The sequence below is a fragment of the Panthera pardus genome, unplaced genomic scaffold (genome assembly GCF_024362965.1).
Source record: "Panthera pardus isolate Hobbes unplaced genomic scaffold, ASM2436296v1 HiC_scaffold_4, whole genome shotgun sequence".
Taxonomy (NCBI): Eukaryota; Metazoa; Chordata; class Mammalia; order Carnivora; family Felidae; genus Panthera; species Panthera pardus.
Genome location: NW_026526969.1, coordinates 14,150,909 through 14,176,840, shown reverse-complemented (window position 1 = coordinate 14,176,840; position 25,932 = coordinate 14,150,909). Strand labels below are relative to the sequence as shown.

The following is a 25,932-nucleotide window of genomic DNA, read 5'->3' as shown; positions in this document are numbered from 1 at the left end:
CAAGTACAATTAGCCTTGGCGTTGCTGCGCTCTGGGCTCTGCATGCGGAGGACAGCCTTAACGAACGCCCGGAGGGCGAAGGTGGTCGTCCTCACACCAGACCCTCCGGCCCAGGCTAACGGGGCCACGCGTGAATGCGAGCCGTTGCCCGGCTGTCCCTGTCCCGTAGGCACGTGCATCAGGGGAGTCCCGCCCAGCCCGGGTCGGCCTGGCCTCGGGACGCCCAAGTGAGGCGGTCATGACCGTAACTAATCATTGTGTTTTGAGATGATTTTGGATCTTGGATTTATTTGTCTTTTTCCCAGAAGTAACTAAAGTTACAAGAACAGGAACACTAGACATCTCTATAAATTACATAGGTTAGAACACATTATCTTTTAAGACCCTTTCTCTACAGACAGAGGAGTGTTTCAGGGAAAAACCTACACGTGTCCTTCTAGGTAAACAGCGTAACCACGAAGAAAAGACCTTATTTTGAGGAAGTTTATTGTTACATTTTTGCAATAACAGAATGAGGCACGACTATCTCCTGCTTCTCCAACAACTCAATAAAAAAGACAATAATCAAGGATAACAGTGTAATTAAAAAAATACAAAAGCCGAAGGTTTTGGAGACAAAAACGACTAGTCTATGTGTAGGAAAGCCGTGAATGGTTTTAGTTGAGCCTTGCAAATAGTTTCTTCTCCGATCCCCCTCGAAGCCCTGAACTTGGAACCGGGGCCTTTAGAGACCTCCCCACGTGCCCCGAGGTCAGCAAGAGCGGAAGCCCGGGCCCGGGAAGACATGGGAGGCTGGGGCCCTGCGGGTCGGGGACCCAGGCCTGGCGCCCTCCCTGACTTCCAGGCAGCTCTGCACAGCCCCACCCCCTGCGCTTCCGGTCAGCCGGGTAAAGGGGCGGGAGCACCCTGTGCACGCCCAGCTGGTGCCAGGGGCCGGGGTGGCTCCCACACTGGCGAGCAGCCGCTGGGGAGGTCCCCCAGTGACGGGCGAGGAGAGCCCACCACACTGGGAACCGGGCGGTGGGTCCCTGCAGCCACGTGAAAGGACCCCAGACCTCCCCGGGGAGCCTGCCAAGACTGCTCCTTTTCCTTTAAGCCACGGTCATCGGCACTGACCCTGGGTCACATCCTTCAGTTCATGAGGAGCCCCAGGAAGCAGTGCAAAAACAGCAATTTTTTTTTCCAGCCAAAAAAGTCACAAACCCTAACAAACATGGACACAAAGCCTTGAGCACCGAGAGAGAGAGAGAGAGAGAGAGAGAGAGAGAGAGAGAGGGAGAGAGGGAGGGAGAGAGGGAGAGAGGGAGGGAGAGAGGGAGGGAGAGAGGGAGGGAGAGAGGGAGGGAGAGAGGGAGGGAGAGAGGGAGAGAGAGAGGGAGAGAGGGAGGGAGAGAGGGAGGGAGAGAGGGAGAGAGAGAGGGAGAGAGAGAGGGAGAGAGAGAGGGAGGGAGGGAGGGAGGGAGGGAGAGAGGGAGGGAGAGAGGGAGAGAGAGAGGGAGAGGGAGGGAGAGGGAGGGAGAGGGAGGGAGAGGGAGGGAGAGGGAGAGGGAGGGAGAGGGAGGGAGAGGGAGAGGGAGGGAGAGGGAGGGAGAGGGAGGGAGGGAGAGGGGGGGAGGGAGAGGGAGGGAGGGAGAGGGAGGGAGAGGGAGGGAGAGAGACAGAGGGAGTTTCCCGTGGTCTCCTCACTGAGAACACTGATGACAAGGACGAGTCAGGAGCAGGTCCTGCTGTCCTTCCTCCTGGGTCAGCACAGGCCACAAGATCGCCGGAAACGAGCCAGGATTGACGCAAAAGGGACACAGCATCGGGAGCAGGGCAGCCTCGGGACGGGGGCCTCACGGGTGCTACTCAGCCACAGTGACCGTCTGGTGCCAGTCAGAGGAAGCTTCCTGTTTCCTTCCAAATACTAGGAAAAGTCCTGACACACCAGACGTTTCTATCAGAGGAACGCACAGCGGGACCAGCTTGGGACGCAGTGTATCTGACAGCCAGCGGGAGACACCGGTGCAAAGGTGAGTGGGTAGGGGCACGGCGGGGGGGTGGGGTGGGGAGGAGATCTGCCATGTCCAAGCTCGCGGGCCTGGACAGACCTCCCTGGCTTCTCCCGGAAGAGAGCCACGTCCGGTAGCGATCACTTGTGGCATGTGCACATCGACGAGGAGACCCCGGTGAGCGTGAAGGTCCGAGCGGAGCCGGGAGCAGGTCCCGGCCCAAAGGCATCGAGGTGGCAGCAGTTGGCAGAAACTCGGACTCCGGCTCCAGAGTCTGGGCTTCGTGGAAGGTCAGCAGGTGGACTCACCAGGCAGCCGTGGCGTTCACACAGGCTCCTCCAGGAATCCTACCGGTGTTCAGGAGTCCCGAGGGGAGCAGGAAGCGCTCTCCCACCTTCCGAGGGAAGGGAGCCCGGGTGCGGCTGCGTGCAGGTCTCGGAAGGTGACCGGAGGACAGAGGTCCCGGGCAGAGCAGGGCGGGGCGGATCACCAGCACCGGCCGTGTGGCGTTAAGGCGAGCCCGCTCCCACCCTCCAACGCGGGGCCCCCGGCCTCAGCTAGGGTGCCTGGACCAGGGCCCCTCGAGCCGGCACCGGGGTTTTAAAAGGCAACGTGCTCGCTCTAGGAGGGGGCGCGGAGACCCCCGATGTCCCGCAAACCGCCGTCAGGCAAAGCTCTCGGGTTAGCGTCTCTCGCGGAAGACTGGCGGGGGAGAGAGAAGAGCCACCTGCGAGGCTGGCCGGTTTGTGTCCTGGTCATTCCCGAGCGTGCGCGGCGTGTGCACGCCCCACCCCCTCCCCGCGCACACGCGCAGGGTCCTCATGAAACTGCGTCAGGAGGGGAATACGGCTTCTGTGAAGGGAGAGGGAGCGGTGTTACCAGGTGTCGGGAACCGAGGGCAGAGTGACCCCTTGGATTCTCAGTAGTTTGACTACGCCCCGGCTTCAGTAGCTAACGTCCGGGTGTCCGTGGCCCCGGGCCTGGGGCGTGGCGGCGTGGCGGGCGCGGCGGCACAGGTCCGGGAGGCCCACCCCGGGCCCAGGGAGGGCTGGCCGGTGGCCGCGGAGGCGGCGGCGGAAGGCGGCGGGGGGCGGGGGGCGCCCTCGCTCACTGCAGCATGATGTCCTTCAGGTTCTCCTGCAGGATGGTGTCCTTCACGGCGTGAAACACAAAGCGGATGTTCTCCGTGTCTATGGCGGTGGTGAAGTGGTGAAACAGGGGCTTGGTGCGGTTGCGTCTCTTGCGGTCGAAGCACTGGACCAGGTAGCGCTGGACGTCCTCCAGCCTGTGGGGGTCGCCCTTGAAGTCCGGGAAGTGCTTCTTGATGCTGACGGTCTTGACCTTCTCCACCAGGAGGTCCGTCTTGTTGAGGAAAAGGATTATGGAGACGTTGAAGAAGAGTTTGTTGTTGACTATGGTCTCGAAGATGCTCATGGCCTCCAGCAGCCGGTTGGTGCGCCTGTCCTCCATGAGCACCTGGTCGTACTCGCTGGACGACACCATGAACAGGATGGACGTGATGCCGTCGAAGCACTGGAACCACTTCTGGCGCTGGGACCTCTGGCCGCCCACGTCCACCATCTTAAAAGGGATTTTTTTAATGACAAAGTCGTGTTCCACAATGCCCTTGGTGGCTTTCCGCGCCAGCAGGATGTCCTGCTTGCTGGGAAAGTAATTCTGTAAAACACGGGAGAAGGGAGAGGTTTAGCAGGAGAGACAGAACGCGAGGACCCGAGGGCCAGAAGAGCCCCAGGGACTTCCGTGAGAACTCGAACCAGGCACCAGAGTGACTTTCGGCGGTAGGATCAACGTTGGCCACGGCAAGGGAAGCGAAGGCATCGAGCGGCTTGTCTCCCGTGAGCGGAGGCTCCCGGCCCGAGGCAGGTGACCGGAATCCTCCCCGTCAGCTGCAGCCGACAATCGCCCCCGTGCTCGTGCCCACGGGAAACCGACCGCGGCTTCGGTTTCTGCCCCACAACCACCTTCCGACTGCGGACTTCCAGAGCGTACGCGTTCCCAGACCTTACCGCCAACCGATTTAATCTAGGTTTCGCGATGCTGTTCAGATCTCGCCCGCGATATACTTAATATGTTATTCTCGGAAGTCTTTAGCAAGTACGGTGACTCTCCGGTCACCGCAATGCGGCACCGCTGAACCCTCCAGCGGCCGCACAAGCACTGAGGCGGCGGCCCGGCCAGAGACCAAACAGGGCCGCCGAGGCCTCTCAGTCCGGAGACCGGCTCACGGGGTGCGGGGGACAGAGGGGCGTCTTCGGTAGCATCGCCGGGAGGGGACAGCAAAGCCGCACGTGGGGCAGCCGCAGGAGGAACGATCCAACGACCTCACGAATAAACGGCGACAAGGAAAGACGAGGGAGAAACCTTCACAGACACTGGAGTGACGTGGCCCTCCTGTGAAGGACGGGCCTTATGAGGACGCGGACTCAAACCGCTAAAGCAAGCGGCGCCCACGGGAACACACGACGACACCCGGGCAGGTCTCAGCGCTCACCGGCCATCGGCTGAGATTACGGAACGCTGCCAATGCCTTGGGAGCAGTGGCGGCACTGTGGTTAGGACTTCCGGAGCCCTATTCCGATGAGATGGCTTCCTGGGAGGTGCGGGGGCCTGGGGGCGCATCGCACGATTTGTGTTTATGTACGTCTGAGGCTCCCCTGATAAAAAGTTAAAGGAAACCCTCCGTTTTACCGAAGAACTGCCACGCCCCTTGTGGCGAGCAGAGCGAAGGATTTCTTACAGAAATCTAGCAGGGAGCACGGTCCGCAGGCGGGAACGTGAGCGTGTCCTCCACCGGCAGGGGGAGTGCTCACTGCCACGCGCTCGCTGGCCGTCGGCCCTGACACCGAGCGCGGATCTAAGAGCCCGGCAGTCCCGCTCGTCACGGGGCTCACCACGTGCTCCCCAACTCTGGGTCGCAGGTTCTCGGGTGGGGACTGTACTCACCAGCTGGCCGATCCGGTCCAAGTTATCCAGAAAGTACTTCACGGATTCACCCTGTCGCGGAGGAAGAACACACACGAGTCAGCACGGTTGCGAACCCTGATTTGGCAACTAGACGGTCAAGACAGAGTCACATGAGCGTTACTTCCCCTGTACGAATAGGAAGGCGGAGAGACCCCGAGTGCACGGGCGTCTTTACACATTCAAAACACAACTGAACTTAAGTGCGGTTTCTCTCGCCGAGACCCCAACATTCAAATTCAGACTGTTTTCAAATCACTCCCGCGGGACTCTGGGGACGGGCGGCGTGCTGGCCCCTCTGACCAGCCAATCCCTTCCTTGCCACAGACGAACACTGGATGCTCCAGAGCCAGAGCCTAAGTTCCCGGGAGCAGTCTGTGCTGACAGAGGTGGCCTGAGGCGCCCCAGACGTCTTCAGACAGGGTGACTCTTGAAGAGAACAGGTGCGGCACAAACTGCTTTCCAGCTTCCGGAAAGAGGCCTAAAACTCCACTGCTACTCGCCATGCTCGTACGACCTGACACACAGCCTAGGATGAGGAGGACCTTCAGTCTGGATGTCCGTGGAGGAGCGGGGACCCCTTCACTCCCCTGGACGTGCTGCGGACCGGAGGCCAGTGCAGACAGACGGACACCGTTCTCCAGCTCCCGGCATACCCTGGGGCCTCCCGTGCTCTGTTTCAGAAGTGTTTAGAGGCCGTGCCGAGCAGAGGAAGGGCAGTTTTCCCCCAGGAAGCGGGATGTAGGAAACGCATCATGTCCCATACACTCGAGGGGCATGGCTTTCCACGGGCTTCGGCTACAGCCTCCCCACGGTGGACAGGCCACCAGGACAGTGCTGGGTCACACACGCTGCCTCACACGGGCCCGGGGAGGGTCACCTGGGGAAGCCCAGCTCAGCCTACGTTCTGCACAGACGTGTGAAAGTGGATGGCCACACCCACGCAGCAGGTGGCCGATCCAGGAAAGACCACCAGAAAGGCTGGCACCACGGCTTGAGCCTGTGACTTTATGGAAGAAAGAAAAGAAAGAAGACGAAAATGACAGGAGCAGCCAGCTCCTGATCTGAGCCTCTCCCCACTGTCTCCCCAGGGAGGGCACCGAGGACTCAGTTTCTTTTAGGGGGAACCAGCCTTCCCGTTGCACAGCAGCGGCCTCTCAGAGAATGCAGAAGAGTGCGTGCTGTAAGGGGACGGGAGCACGCGTTACACATAGCACACAGGTTAGGGTCAGCATTCGCAGTTTTCCTCCTCAGGTTAGGGTGCGGCTGGACCGCAGTCTGCTCTCTGCTCTAGGGACATATACACCTGGAGCTCCAGGAAGGAGACTCACTCCCCGACACCCCGGCCTCAGGCCTCTGTCCCCCGTCGACTCCAGCCTGGGTGTGGGGACAGCTGTCACCGCAGTGTGGGGTGGCCGGTCCGCACATCCCGCCGCCTCCCCTGCGGGACGGGAAGCACCTGGTCAGTGAAGGGGCCGCGGCCACAGACCGTAAACGCACCTGATTCATGACCGCTCCTTCGTTCACCCCAAACCCGTGTGTCTTACCCCCGCTGCCCCCCGACTCAGGGTTGCCAAAGGTGCAAGGAGAGCCTATGAAGACTCAGGACCGTGTCTGCACCCGCCTGCCACCGTGACTTTGCACCGGGAGCGGGGGTCCTGGGGTGGTTGGGCAGAGGGTCACGGCAATGCAGATGTCCCGGCCAACATTCTGTCGTCGCGGCACAAGTGTCCTGGGGAGACCCTGGGACATAGGTGATCAGCCCGACGGCACAGGAGGGAAAGGAAGAGGCCCCAGGGGACACAAGAATGGGTCAGTATATTTAAAACCTGAGAAGGTGTGTCTCCCACGTCTGGGTGGAGAAATCGTCCGTGAGCTTGAACTCAGGGCCACGCCACCTGCACTCCAACGTTAAGGGACGCAGACCATCACCGCTTCTCCCTCTGCCGCGTGCCTCCCTCCTCCTACTCCTTCCAAGACGCAAGGTGTATCTGGGGCTCTGCCGCTCCGCAGGGTCGGGCACCCGCACGCTTTCGGGGGAGGGCCGCATGCGAGAGGGGGAGTCGGGGTCAGGTGGACCCGCCTCGTCTCAGTGGGGGCTGGAGGGTCCACAGAGCTCTGTCGGGGGCCGAGAGGCCAGCAGGGAACGGGAGAATCGGCTCGTCCGAACCGGCAAGGAGCCACTCCGCCAGGCTGAGCGGGAGCCCAGGTGTGGACCCTGGGGTTTTACCGACAGAGACTGACGTGTGCGCCACGGGACTCAACACGCAGGCCACAGAACAGTCGTCTGCACGGGCCTCGCGGCTCCCAGAGCACCAGCTCAGGAAGACGCCCAGGTTTAAATTCTGACAGATTTCCAACACTGTGGGGAAGCAGTCAGGCCTTCGGAGAAGCGGCACGCGGTGGGAGCGGAGGTGCTACCGTGGACTTAGCCGCCCAGAACCTCAGACTGTGCCCCCCACCCCACCATTCGTATGCAGAAATCTACACCCCAGTGTCAAGGTGTCGGGCGGTGGGGTTTCGTGGGTGCGTTGGTCCCGGTGCGTGGTCAGGGTGGAGCCCCTGGAGCACATGCTCCTGCCTTGTGGGGACACATGAGAAGATGCCGTCCACGAACCGGGGGCGGGGAGGGGGGGATCTCCCCACATACCGAATCTGCTGGTGCCTTGATCTTGGGCTTTCCAGCCTCTGGATTATTTCTCACAGACCCAAGGCTACGTATACTTGCTACCAAAGCCTAGACGGGCACAGACGATGCCTTTACAAAAAGAGAGCATCACGCAAGGCAAAACGGTGCTGGGGTCCTCTCGACGGCCGCTGCAGTAACACGGTCAGGCAAGAAAAGAACACGACAACTTACGGGCTTTCCGTAACTCTTCATGGTCTGCAAATCTGAGTCCCTTCGTTAGTGACGGCACAGATTCACGGATTCGATACAACAACATAAATTAGTCGTGCTCAGAGGCAACCAGGTATACACCTGACATCAGCCTGCCTTCCTGACCCAACTCCCAGCAAAATGTGCATTAAAAAAGTTTTTTTTAAATCTCACAGAGAGAGCGAGAGAGAATGAGCAGGGAAGAGAGAGAGAGAGTATGAGCAGGGGAGAGGGGCAGAGGGAGGGAGAGAGTATGAGCAGGGGAGAGGGGCAGAGGGAGGGACAGAGTATGAGCAGGGGAGAGGGGCAGAGGGAGAGAGAGTATGAGCAGGGGAGGGGGCAGAGGGAGGGAGGGAGTATGAGCAGGGGAGAGGGGCAGAGGGAGAGAGAGTATGAGCAGGGGAGAGGGGCAGAGGGAGGGAGAGAGTATGAGCAGGGGAGAGGGGCAGAGGGAGGGAGTATGAGCAGGGGAGAGGGGCAGAGGGAGGGAGTATGAGCAGGGGAGAGGGGCAGAGGGAGGGAGTATGAGCAGGGGAGAGGGGCAGAGGGAGGGAGAGTATGAGCAGGGGAGGGGGCAGAGGGAGGGAGTAGGAGCAGGGGAGAGGGGCAGAGGGAGGGAGGGAGTAGGAGCAGGGGAGAGGGGCAGAGGGAGGGAGGGAGGGAGTAGGAGCAGGGGAGAGGGGCAGAGGGAGGGAGAGAGTAGGAGCAGGGGAGAGGGGCAGAGGGAGGGAGAGAGTAGGAGCAGGGGAGAGGGGCAGAGGGAGGGAGGGAGGGAGTATGAGCAGGGGAGAGGGGCAGAGGGAGGGAGAGAGTATGAGCAGGGGAGAGGGGCAGAGGGAGGGACAGAGTATGAGCAGGGGAGAGGGGCAGAGGGAGAGAGAGTATGAGCAGGGGAGGGGGCAGAGGGAGGGACAGAGTATGAGCAGGGGAGAGGGGCAGAGGGAGAGAGAGTATGAGCAGGGGAGAGGGGCAGAGGGAGGGAGAGAGTATGAGCAGGGGAGAGGGGCAGAGGGAGGGACAGAGTATGAGCAGGGGAGAGGGGCAGAGGGAGAGAGAGTATGAGCAGGGGAGAGGGGCAGAGGGAGGGACAGAGTATGAGCAGGGGAGAGGGGCAGAGGGAGGGAGTATGAGCAGGGGAGAGGGAAAGAGGGAGGGACAGAGTATGAGCAGGGGAGAGGGGCAGAGGGAGAGAGAGTATGAGCAGGGGAGAGGGGCAGAGGGAGAGAGAGAGTATGAGCAGGGGAGAGGGAGGGAGAGAGTATGAGCAGGGGAGAGGGAGGGAGAGAGTATGAGCAGGGGAGAGGGAGGGAGAGAGTATGAGCAGGGGAGAGGGAGAGAGTATGAGCAGGGGAGAGGGAGAGAGTATGAGCAGGGGAAAGAGAGAGAGTATGAGCAGGGGAGAGGGGCAGAGGGAGGGAGAGAGTATGAGCAGGGGAGAGGGGCAGAGGGAGGGAGAGAGTATGAGCAGGGGAGAGGGGCAGAGGGAGGGAGAGAGTATGAGCTGGGGAGAGGGGCAAGGGAGGGAGAGAGTATGAGCAGGGGAGAGGGGCAAGGGAGGTAAAGAGTATGAGCAGGGGAAAGGGGCAGAGGGAGGGAGAGAGTATGAGCAGGGGAGAGGGGCAGAGGGAGGGACAGAGTATGAGCAGGGGAGAGGGGCAGAGGGAGGGACAGAGTATGAGCAGGGGAGAGGGGCAGAGGGAGGGAGAGAGTATGAGCAGGGGAGAGGGAGGGAGAGAGTATGAGCAGGGGAGAGGGAGAGAGTATGAGCAGGGGAAAGAGAGAGAGTATGAGCAGGGGAGAGGGGCAGAGGGAGGGACAGAGTATGAGCAGGGGAGAGGGGCAGAGGGAGGGAGAGAGTATGAGCTGGGGAGAGGGGCAGAGGGAGGGAGAGAGTATGAGCTGGGGAGAGGGGCAAGGGAGGGAGAGAGTATGAGCAGGGGAGAGGGGCAAGGGAGGTAAAGAGTATGAGCAGGGGAAAGGGGCAGAGGGAGGGAGAGAGTATGAGCAGGGGAGAGGGGCAGAGGGAGGGACAGAGTATGAGCAGGGGAGAGGGGCAGAGGGAGGGAGAGAGTATGAGCAGGGGAGAGGGGCAGAGGGAGGGACAGAATATGAGCAGGGGAGAGGGGCAAGGGAGGGAGAGACAATCCCCAGGCGGCTCCACAGTCAGCACAGAGCCCAACTCGGGGCTGCATCCCACAACCCTGGGATCACCACCTGAGCCAAAGTCGAGAGGTGGACGCTCAACCAACCGAACCACCCGGGCGCCCCGAAATGTGCACTTTTATTAGCAGCCGCTGGACGAGTCTGGGGGGCGGTGCTGGTGATCGAGCGGGCAGAGGGGGCGATCAGTGTCAAGGAACCGCGCTGGGACACTCGCATCCGCGCCGCAGACAGGCGGATGTGGCCGGAAAAGTGCGCAGGCCTGGGCGCGTCACCCTCGCAGAGAGAAGGATCATTTTCGGCAGATGGACGGTCTCCTGCACCGTCTTCCCTGGGAGCACCCATCACCCACACCGGCCGCACGAGAATCCCATGTGCTTCTGTTGGCATCATCAGACCCAGACCCAGCCTCCTGCACCCCTGCCTGCCCGCGCTCTGGCGGTCCCGTCGGCGGACGTCGGCTGGCCCCACCCGCCTCCATCGGCTAAGTCAAGATCTCCAGAGAACGGACTCAGCTCTTTCAACACAAGATCGGTATTCCAGGTTGACTGGTCACACCTGTTTCTCTGCCAGCAACGTGACCCACACCCTTCCACTGGAGGTACTTCCTGAGGTGGAGGTGAGTGCATGGAGGGGGTTCCCTGGGGCTGGGGTGTGAGAAAGGACAAAGGAGGTGTGAGGTGGGTGGAGGAAGGAAAACACAGATCTTCACTTGGGGCCAGTGGCTTTTTAGTCTGAAATCCTGTCTGGGCACTCGTAAGCCCCTCCTATAGTTCCGGAACCAGGGAAGCTGGTTTTTAGGTTCTAACAGGGGATCGACTGTGCTGGGAGATCCAGGACTTGACAACGGTGAGCCAGACGACCCGGAGATTAGTTTACTCATTTAAACATAACAAATTACAAAGACACAATTTTTTTTAATGTCTATTTTTCAGAGAAAGTGAGTGAGCAGGGGAGGGGCAGAGAGGGGGAGAGAAATTCCCAGGCAGGTTCAACACGGTCAGCACAGAGCCTGATGTGGGGCTCGACCTCGTGAACCACAAGATCGTGACCTTAGTCGAGATCAAGAGTCGGACACTTAACCTACTGAGCCACCCAGGTGCCTCCAGATTACAAGGACAAATTTTAAAACTGCTGTATGTTAAAAACAACAAGTTATTTCAAGGGTCAGATTTTCATTTCCATTACTTAACAAATATCCAATTTAAGTCTTAACTTTGGCTTAATAGAGATGCTGACCAAACAACATGTGTGAATAGAGGGTTTTTACAAATACTTAAAAAAAACATGAATTCCCCAAAGGAAATGTCATCTTGAATTCCGGCTTTGCTAACTAAGTTGAATGCCTGTGACGCTTCACCGGGGTCTTGTGAGAGTAAATGATCTCACAGCCGTGAAAGCATTCTGGACAAAGATAAAACCCCATATTCCTACGCGTCGTCAAAACAGAGGTTCTCCCATTTTAATCTGGGTGCCTAGGACCTGTCTGTTGCTAATTTATGATCCTACTGTATCAGGGAAAAGATTCACCGTGGCGCTGGCACAGCATCGAAAGCCTGGGAAGACCGCAAACGTCCACGGACAGGAGGCTGATCGGGTAACGCAGGCGACCTACACAGGGGTCGGACACGGCTGTGGGGGGTGGACGGTGGTCCATGGCTGGTGAGAAGAGGTGCAAGACACCAAGTACGATGTGTGTCTCCTTGCGTGTGAGGAATGGTGCGGAAATTGAAACACTGACTATTTGCTCATATTTAAAAAAGGAAACGTAGCAAGAGAAACCAGCAACAGATAGAAACGATGAGGTACGGGGAGGGGGGAACAGGGCAGGAGCGGGACGTCTCAATGCATTCTGGCTTTGGAACCATGTGGAGATCTTACATAATTAAAAACGAAATTTATTTAAAAAATCCACCCCTCAGAATGGAAACCAAACTAAGACACATGAGCCTAACAGTATGTCAGGTGGGGGCAGGGCCCCTGGACTCCGGCGGCCTCGCCCTTCTGCCCCAGCACGAGCAGGTGCACGGGAAGCCGGCCCAAGGCGCGCCCACGCTGGCGGTCCTGCTCGGCCACCCGGCCGTGCCAAGGCTGGCGTCCCATATCCAGGCTCTGAGTCCCCCACCCCGGTTCCTGGGGACAGCTGCTCCTTCCCAGCTGTGACTAAGGCCCCAGGGAAAGGCCCAGGGTGGCGCTGTAATATGCCAGGCCCCTCTGAGATTTGTCTTTTTCTTCAGCTCAGGTAAAAGTAACGTGACAGAAAACTAACCACTTTAAAGTGTATATAGGGGCGCCTGGGTGGTTCAGTCGGTAGAGCACGTGACTCTTGACGTCAGGGTCGTGAGTTCAAGCCCCACACTGGCTGTAGAGATTACTTAAATAAATGTAATAAAATCTTTAAGAAATAAAGCATACGTAACACGGTGGCATGTAGCACGTTCAAGGTGACATACAACCACCACCTCTACTACCTTGTTGGAAAACACTGTCATCACCCCCAAAGACAATCGCGCCCACCAGCAGTTACCCCCCACTCCCGGACAACCACCCATCAGCTCTCTGTCTCTCTGGGTTTGCCAATCTGGGGTATTTCGTAGCAACGGTCTGACCTACTCCACTGGGCATCGTGTTTCACCGTCATGGCGGGGTGAGCACTCTGTTCCTTTCTACGGCTGGATAGCGCCCCCCTGCGTGGACCCTCACAGTGTTTATCCGCTGGTCAGCTGATGGGCACTTGGGCTGCTTCCAGCGTCTGGCTGCTGCTGTGACCGTTCTCGTACAAGTTTCCATTCGAATGCCGGTCTCTGGTCCTTTGGGGCAGACATTCCACCTAGCGGTGGAGTTTCTGGGTCACATGGCAACTATGTTTAATTTTTAAAAAATTTTTTAAATGCTTATTTATTTTTAAGAGAGAGAGAGAGAGAGAGAGAGAGAGACAGAATGCGAGCAGGGGAGGGGCAGAGAGAGAGGGAGACACAGAATCCGAAGCAGGCTCCAGGCTCCGAACCCACGGACCGTGAGATCATGACCTGAGCCGAAGTTGGACGCTTAACCGACTAAGCCACCCAGGCGCCCCATGTGTTTAATTTTTTGAGCAATCACCCAAGTGTGTTCCTCAGCGGCCGCACGGTTTGCACCTGTATCAGCAAAGGTAAGAAGGTTCCCCATCGTCAGGACACTTGTTTTCCGGGTGTTTAATTGCAGCTGCCGCACCTCACTGTGATCTTGTGTGGGATCCAAGGCGGTCTGTGCACAATGAACAGCTGTCAGGCTCATTCCTCAAACGGTTCTGGAAGTTGAGTAGCACGGGTTACAGACCCAGCCTTGGAAACGACAGATCTAATCCTTCATTTGTGTCACAGGGACCACCACAGAAAAATGAACTAGAAAGAAACCAGGGCATGATTTTAGATCTTCTTTTTCTCCATACGAGAAAGCACGCACACCATGGGGTGAGGGAGGGGCAGGTGGGGGGGCAGAGAGGGGAGGGGCGGGGGGGGGGGCTTGGCCAGTTCTTAGAGGTTCCAGATGCAGAGTCACACCCTCCTGCTCTGGCACTTAAGGAACCTGCAAGTTGTCACTCCAGTCCCCACACAAGCTGAACAAGCTGAAAACCAACGACTCTTTTTAGAGCCACACGAGACTGGATGTTCAAGGGTTGCTGCCCCCCAATCTGGAGAGGCAGGTGAATATGAGGGACAGGAACGTGGCTGGAGCCAGCAATGCATCCAGCTTTCAACGGAAAATGACAACGTCCGCTCTATAAAAGGCAAAAATCACAGTCTGAAGAGACTGAGCAAGCCCTGGAGCCAGACTCAGATGTGGCAGAGGGTCTGCGATTAACACATCAGGAATTTAAAACAATTATGATTAATAAGCTAAGCACTCTGATGGAAAAAGTAGACGACGTGAAAGAACAAATGGGAAATTTAAGCAGGGAGATGGAAACTCCATGGATCAAATGGAAGTACCAAAAGGAAATCACAAAGCACATTAGAAAATATTTTCGGTGGTGCCCGGGTGGCTCAGTCGGTTAAGCATCCGAGTCTTGGTTTCAGCTCAGGTCACGATCTCATGGTTTGTGAGTTCAAGCCCCACATCAGGTTCCATGCTGACAGTGTACAGCCTGCTGGGATTCTGTCTCCCCAATCTCTCTGCCCTTCTCCTGGCTTGCTCTCTTTCTCTCACAATAAATAATTTTTTTTTTTTCAACATTTTTTTATTTATTTTTGGGACAGAGAGAGACAGAGCATGAACGGGGGAGGGGCAGAGAGAGAGGGAGACACAGAATCGGAAACAGGCTCCAGGCTCCGAGCCATCAGCCCAGAGCCTGACGCGGGGCTCGAACCCACGGACCGCGAGATCGTGACCTGGCTGAAGTCGGACGCTTAACCGACTGCGCCATCCAGGCGCCCCTCTCTCACAATAAATAAATGAAGTTAAAAAAAATTTTTTTTTAAATATTTTGGGATGTATTTAATGTATTATCTAGGGAAGAAATCTGTAGCTCTAAATGCCTATGTCAGCAATGTATGTATGATACGTATTGAATCACTACATTGTATATGTGAAATACAACACTTTCACTGTACTGCAATTAAAATTTAAAAATAAATGTTTATACTAGAAAAGAAAATGGATCCAAAATCATTGACTGAAGTTCCTTCTCAAAGGGCCTAAAAAGGAAGAGTAAAGAAAACCCCAGGTGAGTAGAGGGAAGGAAATAAAGACCGCATATCACCGAAATAGAAAATGGACAAACAACAAAAAAAATTAACAGGGCCAAAAGTGTCTTCAGAAAGGCCAACGAAACGGGTAACGTCCTAGCCAGAGTGATCCAGCAAGAAAAAGGGAAATTGCTAGTACCGGCAATTAAAGAGGAGTCACACTATGGATCCTACAGACGTTAAAAAAATATGGAGAGGACATTCTGAACAACTTGATGCTACCAAACTGGATTTCTTAGAAGAAATGGACAAAATGTTTTAAAGATTTAATTTACTAACAGTGAAAATCTGAACAAACCTATTATTTACTTAAAAAAAAAAAACAAAAAGCACCTGAATTTATTATAAAAAATGTTCCCCCAAAGGAAACCTGCCGTCAACATTCATGAACAGGTTCTGTGTGGACAGTTTCCATTTCTCTGGGTAAGTGCTCAGGAGTGAGATTGCTGGGTCACATGGTTAAGTACAAATTTAGTGTTCAGAAGAAACTCCCAGACTATAATCCAGGACAGCAGCATCATCCACATTCCTGCCGGCCATGCGGAGGGGACCTGGCTTCTCTGTATCCTGGCCAGCCTTTGCTATGGGTGCTGTGTTTTCCTTTCTTTCCTTTCCTTTTTTTAAAAGTAGGCTTCAAACCCAACACAGGGCTTGAACTCATGACCCCAAGATCAAGATCTGAGCTGAGATCAAGAGTTGAAGACTGAGCCGCCCGGGCACCGGTGGCCGCTGGTCTTCTTTTCTAACTTCTAACATGTATCTCAACATGGTTTTGCGTTTCCCTTAATCTGCAAAGACCCAATGGCCAGTGATGTCGACCACCTCCCATGTACTTACCTGCCATGTGCACATCCTCTTGGGGGAAATCTCTTCAGATCTTTTGCCCATTTTCTAGTTGGACTGTTTTATTACCATTGAGTCTCAAGAATTCTTTATGTTTTTTTGAGATGAGTCCTTTGATAGATGTGTGGTTGGCAAATATTTTATGTCTGCGGCCTCTTAAGAGGGTCTTTTGCAGAGCAAGTTTTAATTTTGATGAAGTCAAAATTGATGTTTTTTCAAAAATGATTTTTTTCTTTTATGGGTTTTGCTTTTGGGGTCTTATCTAAGAATACTTCATCCAGCCTTAGGTCCCAGAGTTTCTATCATGTCACCTGCTCAAAATTCTATATCTCTCATTTAAATCTACATGCCGGTCTAAGTTGTACGTAAGGTTGTGAGATTCAGGTCATGGTTCTTTTTCTTTCTTTTCCAGTCTACGGCTATCCAATTGCTTCAGCAGCATACGTGGAAGGCTGGCCTTCCTTTACTGAACCGGTTTTGCATCTCTGCATACTTGTGCGGAGCTAACCTCTGGGTCTGTCCCACTGACCTGTGTCTGTCCCTCTGTCGATATCACTGTCTTGATTAATGCGGCTGCATCTAAGGTCTCGACATGAGACACTGATAACTTGTACTTTATTCTTCATTTTCTAAATGGTTTGGGCTATTCTTGTGCCTCTCCAAATTTTGGAAGGATCATATTTATATTTACAAAAGGTCTGGCTGACATTTTAGCAGGAACTCTGTGTTTAGTAGGAACAGAAACCTGTATATACATTTGGGGAGAACTCACACTGTTCTATGTTGAGCCTCCTAATCCAGGAGCTCAAACCAACTCTCCATCTGTTCAGACCCTCTGATTTTTTTTTTTTTAATTTTTTTAATGTTTTTTAATTTATTTTTGAGACAGAGAGAGACAGAGCATGAATGGGGGAGGGGCAGAGAGGGAGACACAGAATCGGAAGCAGGCTCCAGGCTCTGAGCCATCAGCCCAGAGCCCGACGCGGGGCTCGAACTCCCAGATCGTGAGACCGTGACCTGAGCCGAAGTCGGACGCTCAACCGACTGAGCCACCCAGGCGCCCCAACGTTTTATTTATTTTTGAGACATAGAGAGACAGAGCATGAACGGGGGAGGGGCAGAGAGAGAGGGAGACACAGAATCGGAAGCAGGCTCCAGGCTCTGAGCCATCAGCCCAGAGCCCGACGCGGGGCTCGAACTCCCGGATCGTGAGATCGTGACCTGAGCCGCAGTCGGACGCTCAACCGACTGAGCCACCCAGGCGCCCCGAGACCCTCTGATTTTTTTAATGAGCATCTTGTCATTTTTAATCATACAAGTCCCATCCCATCTACATTATGCTAAATTTACATGAAAGTATTTCCCCCTTTTTTGTGAGCAATTGTTAAAAGTAATGGCACATTTGTTTGCCTGTGTTCATTGCTAGTATACAGAAATAAAATTGATTTTTGTATTTATTGAGCTTGTATCCTGTCGACTTGCTTAATTTACTTAGTTCTGTGACTTTTTGGGTGGGTTCCTTTACATTTTATATGTCATCTGCCAATAGGAACTTTTCTGACTTATATGCCCCTATTCTTTCTTATATTTCCTGCCTTATTCCAATAGCTGAAACAGACGTTCATTATTTTTCAAATATTTACTTTTTTTGGCGAAAAGAAAAGTGGGGGAGGGGCGGAGTGAGGGGGACAGAGCATCCAAAGTGGGCTCTGCAGTGACGGGCTGATAGAAGTGAGCCCGACGTGGGGCTTGAACTCACGAACTGCGAGATCACGACCTGAGCCAAAGTTGGACGCTGAACTCACTGAGCCACCCAGGTGCCCCATGAAACAGACTTTTATCAAAATGTTTAAAACCTCTTCTTTGGAAAACGCAGAGCACCAGGACAAAAGAACCTACATAATTGGAGAGATATGCCATGTTCATCAATTTTAGGAGCCTCAATACTGTTAAGATGCCAGTTCTCCCCAGATTGACCTACGGATGCCGTAAAATGCCAACCAAAGTCCCAGCAGCTTTTTTTTTTTTTTTTTTTTGGTAGAAAATAACAAGCTCATTTTAAAAACAGTTTTAAAAAGTGACCTCGAATAAATCGATTTTATAAAAGGAAAGCATTTTTTCGATGCCTGATTTCCAGACTTTCTTTGAAAGAGGGGGTTGGTGCGAGAAAAGGCAGACAACTGAGCAGAAACCAGAGTCTGGGCGCAGGACCTCACAGAGACGGCCAAGTGCATTTTGACAGTTGTCAAGGCAAATCAAGATGGAGAAACGGGCATTGTTTCAAAAAATGGTGCCGGAGACACTGGTGATCTGTACGGGGGACAAAAGGGACATAGACCCTTACCCATATCATACACGAAAATTAAAGTGTGTCCACAGACCTAAATGTGAAAGCTAAAACTAAAACCACAGACTTGAAAAAAACACAGGTGAAAATCTTTGTAATCTGGGGTTAGGAAAAGAGGTCTGTGCTGGCAGGATTTGAAGATGGGCCTCAGTGACTTGTGTCCGTGTACAATCTCCTTCTCTGGAGCACGGGAGGGGCCCGTGGAGAGCAAGAGACAGCACACCTTCACTGGGCTACTCTGAGCCGATCAAGAGAGATGATCGGGGGTGGGCCTGACCTAATCTGGTGAGCCTTTTCAAAGAAGCGTCATGTTGTAAGAGGAGGGGCCCCATGGCAGGGAACCTAGGGCAGCCCCTGGAAGCTGGCCAGAAACCCACAAAACAACGGAGATCTCTGTCACACAACTGCAAGGAAATGAACTCTGCCAATGACAGGCAGCTGGCAAGGGACATTAGGTGAGACCACAGGCCCACCGACACCTTGATCTCAGCCTGATGAGATCCTGAGAGCAGATGACCCAGTGAGGTCCAGACACCAGGACTCCTGACCTGCCCCTGCTGTGAGACAGCGCATTTGTGTGGTTGCTTTAACTTCCTCCATTGTACCAGGTACCTGCAACACAACCGTTCACCGCGGAAGAAAAGGCCACCTTCACTGTGTGCCCTCAGCTCCAATAGCGTCTTGACCCTTAGGTACCAAATGCTTGTTGGTGAATGAAGATACGGATTTTTTTCTTCTTTTTTTTAATGTCTATTTTTGAGAGAGGGAGAGAGCAGGGGAGGGGCAGAGGATCTGAAGCGGGCTCTGCACCGACAGTGGAGAGCCCGACGTGGGGCTTGAACTCACTAACTGTGAGATCGTGACCTGAGCTGAAGTTGGATGCTTAACCGACTGAGCCTCCCAGGTGCCCCAGATACGATTTTTTCAAAGCAGACCTTTCTAGTGCTAGCCTAGGCATTATTTCCTCTGATAACTCAGCGGATTGCTGGCTTGAGTTTGCTGTCGAGGACCTGTCTAGAAAAACTTGCCCCCGCATCAGAATGGCAGATAATAAGGAATTCTTCCTCCTCCTTATAACGGAGCTGCTCGAGTCACATAATACAGGACTAAAAACCCAGTGAGTGTCTGAAAAATCTCCTGCTATGGCGTTAGTCATTAGCTAACTCACAACAAAGGGGATGAGTCAGAGTCTGTTTCTTCAGGTTCGTTACGGAAAGCCCCTGTGCTTTCACTGCCTTACTCAAATAAAACCAGGGAAGCCTCTCCCCGGGACACAACACCTCCCAAACTATCAATATTTACCGTATTAGAGAACTGAAGTAATTTAGAAATACAGTTATAACAGGCATGTATCTAGGCAGCCACCAGAACGATGATATCATCACACACCATGTGGCCTCTGGAAAACTCCAGTGTCCGCTCTCGAGTAAATAACAGTGCAAAAGGCAAATGGCGTCTCAGTCTTATTCTGAAAACAGTGTCGGTCTTGAGGAGCCCTCGACAGGACCTCAGGGATCCCCAGACCACACTTGGGGAAGCACTGCCCGAGAGGACACTGAACGTGAGCCAGAATGCTCCTGGCGGCAGGATCATCAAAGCCCAGGCTGGAAAAACCCAGTCAACCCTGACTTCACCGGATAAATAAATGGCAGCGTATTCTGGAACCGCACAGGAGAATGAACAAGAGGGAACCATTACCATGTGCATCAATACGATGAATCACAAAATAAATCGGTGAATGAAAAAAACAAGCGGCAGTACAATATTTACACTATTCTTGACTTACATGATGTTTAAAAACTGGAAAAATTAAACACAACAACAGTTACAGTAGCTAACACGCATACAAAGTTTACTAGGTGCCCCGTGCCGATCTAAGTGCTTTACACATATTAACTCAGTTAATCCTCAAAATGATGCTTGAGGCCCGTATTACGGTCATCCCCACTTTACGGACAAAACTGAGGCAAAGAACGGCTCAGGGATACATGGGTGGTAAAACTACAAATAAAAAGAACGTTAGCCAACATCAGAAGGGCGGCTACGGCTGGGCGGGGGGTGTATCCAGGAGCAGGAGAGCCAACAGTGGGTGACACATTACCACTGATGCCCCCCGCTTTTTAAAAAATTCTTTTTCAGCATTTATTCATTTTTGAGAGACTGAGAAAGACAGAGTGTGAGTGCAGGAGGAGCAGAGAGAGAGGGAGACACAGAATCCGAAGCAGCTCCAGGCCCTGAGCTGCCAGCACAGAGCCCGACGCGGGGCTCCAACCCAGGAACCGTGAGATCATGACCCGAGCCGAAGTCGGACGCGCCCCGCCGCTGATGCTCTTGATCTGCACGGTGGGGGTGTGTGCAGATGCGTCCCCTACTACTGTTGACCGTGTGTCCATGTTTCCTGCGCAGGTACAGGACTGGGACAGAGACACAGCGAAGGCGGTACGGACCACGCTCACGGCCGGCGGCCTCTAGTTCGGGAAGTGCACACCCCGCACGTGGCACCGGCCCTGCCGGCCTGGCTTTCAGAGCCCGGGATCGAGGCTGCTCCCTGCCGCTGGCAGCCTGGTCCCGGGGCTACGAACACAAAAAAACGACACAAACACTCAACAAAGCAGAGGAACACCTAGCACCTGAAGGCTGGGGAGCTGGAGTCGAACAGAGAGGCGTCTGTTAGCGCTGGACGACCGTGCGCCCTGTCCTTCCCTTCCACCCCTGTCCGGGGAACAGGTGGGAGATGTTGAGAGAGGACTAGATAGGTAGAAAATGGTGAATTATCGAGGACTTCCAAGTGGGAGAGAGATCGCTTTTGCCAAACCAGTTACGCAGGCTCACTTCTACGTAGCGATGCACCTGTGGGCCCATGTCACATGTTCCTTCTGTGCCCGAGTCAGCCCTGGAACACCCAGGTGGCGCTCAGCCCCCTTCCCCTCTGGGCCGTCAATGCTGCTGCTCTCTGGACCCAGCGGGTGAGCATGCCAGAGCCCACGGTGCCCTTCCAACCGCCCAGACCACGTTCTCCTCACTGCTGGGCACAGCCCCCCGCCCAACCCGGCACGCAGGACCCCTGGGGCCCCGCCCCCCGGCAATGCACCCACAGCCCCCCCTCTGCACACAGGATCCCTGGGGCCCTGCCCCCCCAATGCACCACAGCCCCCAAGGTGCTCAGTACCTTTGGGCACGCCCCCCGCCTCAATGCACCCGTGGCCACCTTCCCCCCACCCCACTGCATGCAGGACCCCCAGGCACACATAGCGCCACGTGCCAGACCAGCTAAGTTCCCCCGATGCCAGATGCCACACTGGAGCTGGTGACGGAGCTGGCGCAGGGCCGTCACACAAGCCCGTGGCTGTCCCTTTAAGCCTCCCCCACACCCCTCGCCCCTCCTCACACCGCACCAGCAGCTCATCCAGGGAGCTAAGTTTAGCTCCCTCCACTTCCAGTCTTGCCTCCAGGGACAGCCTGTGCTGGTGGGGCCCGCAAGGCTCTCTGAAGCCACCAGAGGCTTGCTTCGTAGCACGGAGGGCCTGACCTGGATCAGCGGTCCACTCCCCGGAGGGGGGGGATCCTGCACACAGAGGTTTTTGGGGAAGGGGGACGGCACCCCTCTGACCGGACTCTTCCTCGCCCCAGCACAGTCTGGCCTCACAGTCGGGACAAGGGTGGCCCCGTCAGTCCCCCACGGTCCGTGACTCATCTGGGGACAGCTTGTTGTTTTGGGCCCAAAACAAGAACCTTTAAACGGAGCCACGCACCTCACCGATCGGCTCCCTCTGCCACCTGGACCTCAGGTCGGGGTCCTTCGGAGAAAGCCTGTGTGCACCTGAGCTGACGGGATGTCCCCTCCACTCGGGACCAGAACCTGACCCGGAGCCGTCTCCAGGCCGGGTCAGACGCACACAGAGCAGGCCCTCAAACGGGAGCTATGGTCTCCCTGAAGCCAGGCCTCTGGCCACACACGGTCCTAAGGATGGCGGACAGAATCTGGGACAGGATCTGAGGGACTACAGAGGGAAAACGCAGGCAGCGCTTGTAAGCCGGCGTGACCCAGGCCGCGTGGCAAGAGCTCCCCTGCAGCCACTGGAGCGGCCCGCACCCTCTTCCGGAACCAGTACCGGCTAACCCAGGTGATCTCTACGGACAGAAACAACACCCGCTCCACAGCGGACTTGCTTCCAAAACCAGCCTCTCACCCGACACTCAGTGTATCTTCACTTGATTTGCAGTTTGGCACCTAGTGATTGTCCTGTCATGTATGTGTGTACACACACACGCACACACGCGCACACACACACACACTTGAATGTGATAAAAAACAAACAAAAAACCAATCTCAGGAACAGTTGCCAGCACGGGCGATCAGCGTTGTTGTGATACAAGGCGGACACACAGCCGCTACCTGTTTTGCATTCACGCCTTCGCACGCGCCTTCCGATCTCGGGACAGCGCTGCTTCCGACCCTGCTCCCAGCCGCGCTTCCCCACCAGTCATACCGACAAACGCCAGAGCCCGGACCAAGGCGGCCCGTCCGGCTGCCCGGCAGTCCGGCCACGGCGGAGCTGACCACGGCCCGAGCCCCGTCCTGCACCCCAAGGGCCGCCTCTCCCGTCAGTCCCCTCGCACGGAGCTTGGCAGGCGGAGAAATCTGTGAACGTGCCCCCAATACCGACCCAAGACGCCAAAAGCTCTGGCTCTGGGGCTGAGGAGGCTGACAGGTTTCATTTCCAGGAGGAGTTAGACGGGCCGAGCAGGCGCCCGGCCAGGTGCCCCACCGGCACCGGATGGAGGATCACAAGTGGGGTGTGCGGCCGGCTCACAGAGGCTGCTCCCTTGGCCGGATGACGGCACCGAACCGGCCCTGCGGTGCCAGGCGCTGCGCCACTCGCTTGCCGCGCATTATCTCACTTAATGCAAACGCAGTTGTCCCCATTCTCCTGCTGGAAGAGACCAAAGCTCACAGGTTCACTTGCCCAAGCGGTCGAAACCGCCGCTCAGCTCAGAAGGCCGAGCTCTTAAGCCACACGCAGGGCCCTGACCAGAGACTGCGAGCCAAGCTTTGTATTTAAGAGTTAAGTTCCAACGTGCTTGCGAAAAATGAAATTAAAAAATCGGAACAAGGACAGTAGTCTCATTTGTCATATGACCTGACTGTCAAGGAGACAGGGCTCAGAGCAGCCAGACGACGAGGGGACAGACCATCTGGACCGGGCAGCACTCTGAGGCCAACTGCCTCCCCCTGGACGGCGGAGGGGAGCCGGGGCCAAGGGGTCAGGGTGCCCTTCGGCGGGATGTTTGCCGGCCTCCCCACCCCCTCGGCTCAACAAAGCCCGCCTCGGGCTCAACAAAAGGGAAAGAGGAGTGCTCAAAAGCAGCCTTCCTCCTGCCAAAGCCTGACTCATCGGCTGTGCTCCAGCTTGGCTCTCCGAGCGAAAGGCCGGCTCTGCTCGTGGAGCCAACCAGAGCCGGGGCTGGCCCGGAGGAGAGGGAAGCAGGGCAGGAGGCCAAAGGCAGGGACGCCCCAGACGCTCGGGCCGGCGAGCCAGGGATCTGGCTCCTCATAAAGGGCCCTTGTGCGTTAGGCCCGGGCCGCCAGGCCCTGTAGGCCTGGGGTCCGGGGGCTCTGGGGCCGCTGGAGCACTGACTGGGCATCCACGCTCCACACGAACTCTGACCCTGTCCCACGAGAGACCAGACAGCTCTGAGGAGACGGACCACCGCCTCCGAAAGCCTCTCTCCTTCCAGAATCGCTGGAAAAGTCTCCGCTGACAACATTTGCAGGATTTCACGAGGCCCCACCTCCACCACCAAAAGCCCAACACAACACAGCGTGGCAGAAATGCCAAAGGTAATTCCCCGGAGGAACGGACGCCCCACAGCGCGAGAGCCGAGCTGGGGGAGACCCGGATGGAATTCCTTGGCTGCGGCAGGCACGTCGGCACGCACCGCATCTGGCAGGGACCGGGCCGGGCTCCGGCACAGGGAGCCCACCAAGGGTTTCTTCCCTCGGCCGTGCCAGCCGTCTGACTCAATGCTTCGCCTGGAAAAGCTCCCCGAACTCCCTCACCCTGGCCACAGTGCAGTTCTGTCCGCCGGGATGGAGTTCTGACACCCGTGCGTGAACTTGATTTTCGACTCTGCATGGCCCTATGATCTAAAGCTGGCTTGGGGCGCCTGGGTGGCTCAGTCGGTTAAGCATCCGACTTCGACTCAGGTCGTGATCTCATGGTTCATGGGTTTGAGCCCCGTGTTGGGCCCTGTGCTGACAAGCTCGGAGCCTGGAGCCTGTTTCCAGTTCTGTGTCTCCCTCTGTCTCTGCCCCTCCCCGACTCATGCTCTGTCTCACTCTCTCTCTCAAAAAAAAAAAAAAAAAAAAAAAAGTTAAAATAAATAAATAAATAAATAAATAAATAAATAAATAAAGCTAGCTCAAAACAAACAGGAAGTATTCCGAAGTCTGAAATACCTGGAGAGAGCCATACAAAGATTTACATTTTCCAGATAAGCACCATAAAGAATATTCTGGAAATGGCAACCACTGGTGTCTTATTTACTATTGGATTGTGCCACAGTACTTAAAATTCTGGAACCCTCACTAACTGCTCTTAAATTTAACTTAAAAAAAAAATCACGTTAGTAAACCTTGAGAGAGAGGGAGGGAGGGAGAGAGAGAGAGAGAGAGAGAGAGAGAGAGAGAGAGAGAGGAGAGGGAGCTCTACTTAAAAGAAAAGATGACCTTGTAAAACACACCAGGCTGAGTGAAATGATCTTTCTTTTGTTTCTGGTTTGTCACTAAGGGAGATAAATCAAAACAAAAAGAGCCTGTCAAAACGATCTGTAAAACATTTAGGTCAAGGCAAAAGATGAAAGTTTATGTAATTACTTTTGTGAAACTGATCTGCTAAGCAATACAGAGATCAGACCTCAGTCGGTAACTAAAGGTTCTGATCGATTCCCTTTTTTTTCCTCTGCGTTGGAACATAGGCTGTGAACTAGCTGTGCCTTCAAGAATCAGGGCGAGAACTGGGACCTCACCAGCCAAGTGCCACCTACCAGAGCGTTCTCTTCACGGAACGCCCACGGATGCGCATAAACCCCAATTCAGGCTACTTTTGGGGGACCTCCTTAGAACAACAACGGGGGTTTGCTCAGGAACAGGGCCAGGGGAAACGTAAGCCACCCACAGCCTGAGCGCCTCCTGGACAAAGGGGACATTTGAAAGGTGTCAATAAAGTGCTTCTCCAAGCAACATGTTTTCCACCTCAAACGGAGAATTTTGCTTGACAGTTCCAAAAACATGTTTTTAAACCCAGTAAATAAAAGAGGGAATTGTAGGGATATTTCACCAAATCTTGCTTCACACATATTTTATCACATTCTGCACTGGAACTAGTACACGAAGTTCCTTTTAGGAACATTCACTGAGAAGACAAAATATAGATTTATTAAAGAAAAAAAGATGTATTTAAAAAAAAAAAAAAAAAAAAAAAAAAGGACCCCCTGCTCCAAACCAGAAAGCTGTTCCTGGTGATCAGCCTGAGTGGAGGCTGAGGTGAGCATTGGCGGCCGGCAGGGGTGGGGGGCGGGGAGGCCTTAAGGGGAAACTTGTCTGTCTGGTTCTCTGCTGCTGATCCCGCGTTCCACTGGGTTTCCTTGGAAAGGCTAACTCACACCTTGCTCTCACTCAAAGGATCATCAAATTCACCCTCTTCAAGAGATCCTGAATTCTTACCTACGGTCAGATAAGAAGGGGGAAAAAAATTAAATACTGCTTATTGTAAAAAATCACATCCAGGGGCGCCTGGGTGGCTCAGGCAGTTGAGCTTTCGACTTCGGCTCAGGTCATGATCTCACGGTTCGGGAGTTTGAGCCCCTGGTCGGGCTCTGTGCTGACAGCTCGGAGCCCGGAGCCTGCTTCCGATTCTGCGTCTCCCTCTCTCTCTGCCCCTCCCCTCCCCACACTCCGCCTCTCTCAAAAATAAATGAACATTAAAAAAAATGAAAAAAAAA

The 25,932-nt window shown here is 54.9% G+C and overlaps 1 protein-coding gene and 1 long non-coding RNA gene across 3 annotated transcripts in view; one reads left to right on the top strand and one right to left on the bottom strand.

Annotated features, from left to right (window-relative positions):
- Positions 1–1,592: 1,592 nt before the first annotated feature.
- Positions 1,593–25,932, bottom strand: part of GNA12 (G protein subunit alpha 12) — a 110,913-nt gene continuing 86,573 nt past the window's right edge. For both annotated transcript variants that reach the window (XM_019422507.2, XM_053894182.1), the window contains 2 exons: positions 4,956–5,006; positions 1,593–3,668 (listed from right to left, as the gene is read on the bottom strand). In XM_019422507.2, the coding sequence (XP_019278052.1) occupies positions 3,099–3,668; positions 4,956–5,006 (621 nt within the window). In that variant the 3' untranslated portion in view covers positions 1,593–3,098. The remainder of the gene's footprint in view (positions 3,669–4,955; positions 5,007–25,932) is intronic.
- LOC109251143 (uncharacterized) lies at positions 23,299–25,171 on the top strand. Its single transcript, XR_008419220.1, has 2 exons — positions 23,299–23,770; positions 24,919–25,171. It is a non-coding gene; the product is annotated as an uncharacterized LOC109251143 (long non-coding RNA).